The sequence below is a fragment of the Euphorbia lathyris genome, chromosome 6 (assembly GCF_963576675.1).
Source record: "Euphorbia lathyris chromosome 6, ddEupLath1.1, whole genome shotgun sequence".
In the NCBI taxonomy this organism is placed as follows: Eukaryota; Viridiplantae; Streptophyta; class Magnoliopsida; order Malpighiales; family Euphorbiaceae; genus Euphorbia; species Euphorbia lathyris.
The window spans coordinates 28,562,288-28,565,189 of NC_088915.1; the positions used below are offsets into that span (position 1 = coordinate 28,562,288).

Here is a 2,902-nt window from a genome sequence, read left to right on the forward strand (position 1 = left end):
AATTATTTTAAAGATATTAGGGTTTTATCCCTAAATTTATTAAATTGTACAGAGGAGGAGTATTTAAAAAGAATGAAGTATGAAATTCACAGCAGCGGATGTGAGAGTGGGAATAAAGATTAGTAGATGTCTTAAGACAAGGAAAATAAACAAAAGAAAATCATTATATAATAAATATTTAATTTGATAGGTTGCGAGAGAAATGACTGCGTTTTAGAGTCATTGTCTGCTCTTCTTCTCCTTCTTCATCTTCCATCTTCTTCCTTTCTCTGCACTCTTTCTCCTTTGTTTTTCTATAATTTTAAATCTTCTTTTTTTCCTTTAGTTCCTGTTTCCAATATAATCTATTTTTAACTAAACCAAAAACAAAACCCATAAACAGTTTTTAATCATCTCTAATTAAATTATTTCTTTCTTTCTTTCTTTATTATATTTATATTAAAAAAAAAAAGCATAAATCGTTTCTTCTTATTTTCCTGTTAATGGCCGGTTTGGATTTAGGAACTACTTCTCGTTACGTCCATCAGCTTCATCACAGACCAGACCTTCACCTCCACCGCCACCTCGACTCCGACGAACAAGATTCAACCCACTTCTCCACCGATGATCATGGATCTCATCCACCTCTTGACCTAGTCGCCGCCAACTCTAATCCCGGCGATTTAGTGGCTCGCCGCCCCAGAGGACGCCCGCCTGGCTCCAAGAACAAATCCAAACCTCCGGTCATCATAACGAGGGAAAGTGCCAACACACTACGGGCTCACATTCTTGAAGTAGGAAACGGATGCGATGTTTTTGAATGTGTAAGCAACTACGCCCGCCGACGGCAGCGGGGGATTTGTATACTCAGCGGCGCCGGAACTGTCACTAACGTTAGTATCAGACAACCGGCCGCTGCTGGAGCGATCGTTACTCTTCACGGTAGATTCGAGATCTTATCTTTGTCTGGCTCTTTCTTGCCTCCTCCAGCGCCTCCCGGAGCAACTAGTTTAACTATATTTTTAGCCGGCGGACAAGGACAGGTAGTCGGTGGGAGCGTTGTAGGAGAGCTGACGGCGGCTGGTCCGGTAATTGTTATTGCAGCGTCATTCACAAACGTAGCTTATGAAAGGCTGCCTTTAGATGAAGAGGAGCAGCAGATGCATAGCGGTGGAGGAGGCGGTGGAGGAAGTGGAGGTAACGGTGGAGTCGGCGTTGGGAATAGTCCGTTTGGTGATGGTTCAGCAAGTTCCGGAGGTTTGCCTTTCATTAATTTGCCGCTAAATATGCCGCCAAATGTGCAGTTTCCGGTGGATGGATGGGCGGGGAATTCAGGCGGTAGGGCTCCGTTTTGAATTAGGGATTTGTTTGATAATTTTGGTATGGCAATGCGATCATAAATAAGGTCAGGTCAGCTAATTTTATGAATTTCTTGTACTCTTCATCATCTTCTTCTTCTAGGTTGTTTTTTATTTTTCTTTATTTATAGAGTACAATGATCTATGAGTTTCTGGAAATAGTGATCTTTGTTGATTTAATTGTGGAACTTTCTCTTTATAAGAAACAATGGTTTCAGGATGTTTTCAATTTCCTCATTCAATCATAAACTAGGGTTTTTCATTTTTGTAAATTGTTTCTTGCATTGTTTTCAGGAAGGGGCAGAAAATTAAGATTTTTTATTACTATAAATTATAAGCACAGGTGAGTATTATTAAAAGTTTGAATTACATATCTTGGGAATCAGCTAATTAATACAGGCAGTACTAGTAATTAAGGATCTGACTTGAAAATCTTTTTCTTTTTTGAAGTGATGGATATATCAAAATTCCACTCCATTTTACTGACTGCTACTAAACTACTACTTTTTTTTTTTTTTTTTATATAGGCTGCAGACTTAATTAATTAACTAATACCTCTACCCCATACTCCACTGATTCTTTTTTTTTTTTTAATTCCTACCCATAGTAACTAGTGTTTTTTTTTTTAATTGTTCAACTATATTAAATTTGAATAAGTTTCTTTATATTAGTTTAATCTAATTTAACAGTCCAATTTTATATACATAAGTGAATATAAAATTTACCTAGCTATTAGCTCTATTATAAAAATCCAGCTTTTCAACTAATTTTACTCATTAAATTACAAAGCTCTTTTACTCTACACATATATTAAACATTAAACTAATGAATGAAGAACCAGGCATGTGCACCAGTGATTTAATTTGCATATTTTTTTAAGCACTCTCCTTGCTGATATAATTGCAGACACCAAAGAATCAGTGGTTTTTTTTTTATTTTAATTAGTATTAATCTTAGTTGTGATGAAATCAAAATATCTACTGACATAAGTTTGTTCATATTTCATATCACTCCCTTCATCTGCCTATGACATATTTTTACTTTGCTTATATATCCTCTACTAAGAGGATATGAAAATTAGGTCAAAAAATGGCAGCTTGCTTTACCATGTTCAAGATTTAGATAAGTGCTATGCATTATATATTATATAATATATATAAAGAGAGAGAGAGAACTGAAGCAGCTATGAACAGATAGGGCTAACGGCTCATAATCTGCTGAGCGTTCACCTCGGTAAAAGCTCGACTGTATTTGGTTATATTTATAAATAAGCCAAGTTTGAACATGACGAAACTTGGGTCGAGCTCGCGAGCTGGCTCAATAATAGATTCATGAACAAACTCGACTATAATGTTTACGTTCATGAGCAATCTTTGGTTAGATTATCTTTTTAATAATAGTATTCTATAAAGGGAAACAATGTAGTTTTGTCAAAACTACGTACCTTTGTATTAAAACAATTTCAAATGAATATAATTAATGAGTTATAAATTCATGAACAAAATTAATAAGTTGTACGCTAGCAGCTCACAAACAGAGAAGATGCTGAGCTCGAACATGTCAAT

At 35.6% G+C, this 2,902-nt stretch overlaps 1 protein-coding gene across 1 annotated transcript; it reads left to right on the forward strand.

Annotated features, from left to right (window-relative positions):
- Positions 1 to 201: 201 nt before the first annotated feature.
- LOC136233027 (AT-hook motif nuclear-localized protein 23) lies at positions 202 to 1,566 on the forward strand. Its single transcript, XM_066022558.1, has one exon. It carries the CDS (start codon positions 483 to 485, stop codon positions 1,332 to 1,334), a length of 852 nt encoding a protein of 283 aa, XP_065878630.1. The 5' UTR covers positions 202 to 482; the 3' UTR covers positions 1,335 to 1,566.
- Positions 1,567 to 2,902: the final 1,336 nt, after the last annotated feature.

What these genes read in the sequence shown, in the direction of transcription:
- LOC136233027 (XM_066022558.1), top strand. Translation starts at nt 483, where the DNA reads ATGGCCGGTTTGGATTTAGGAACTACTTCTCGTTACGTCCATCAGCTT.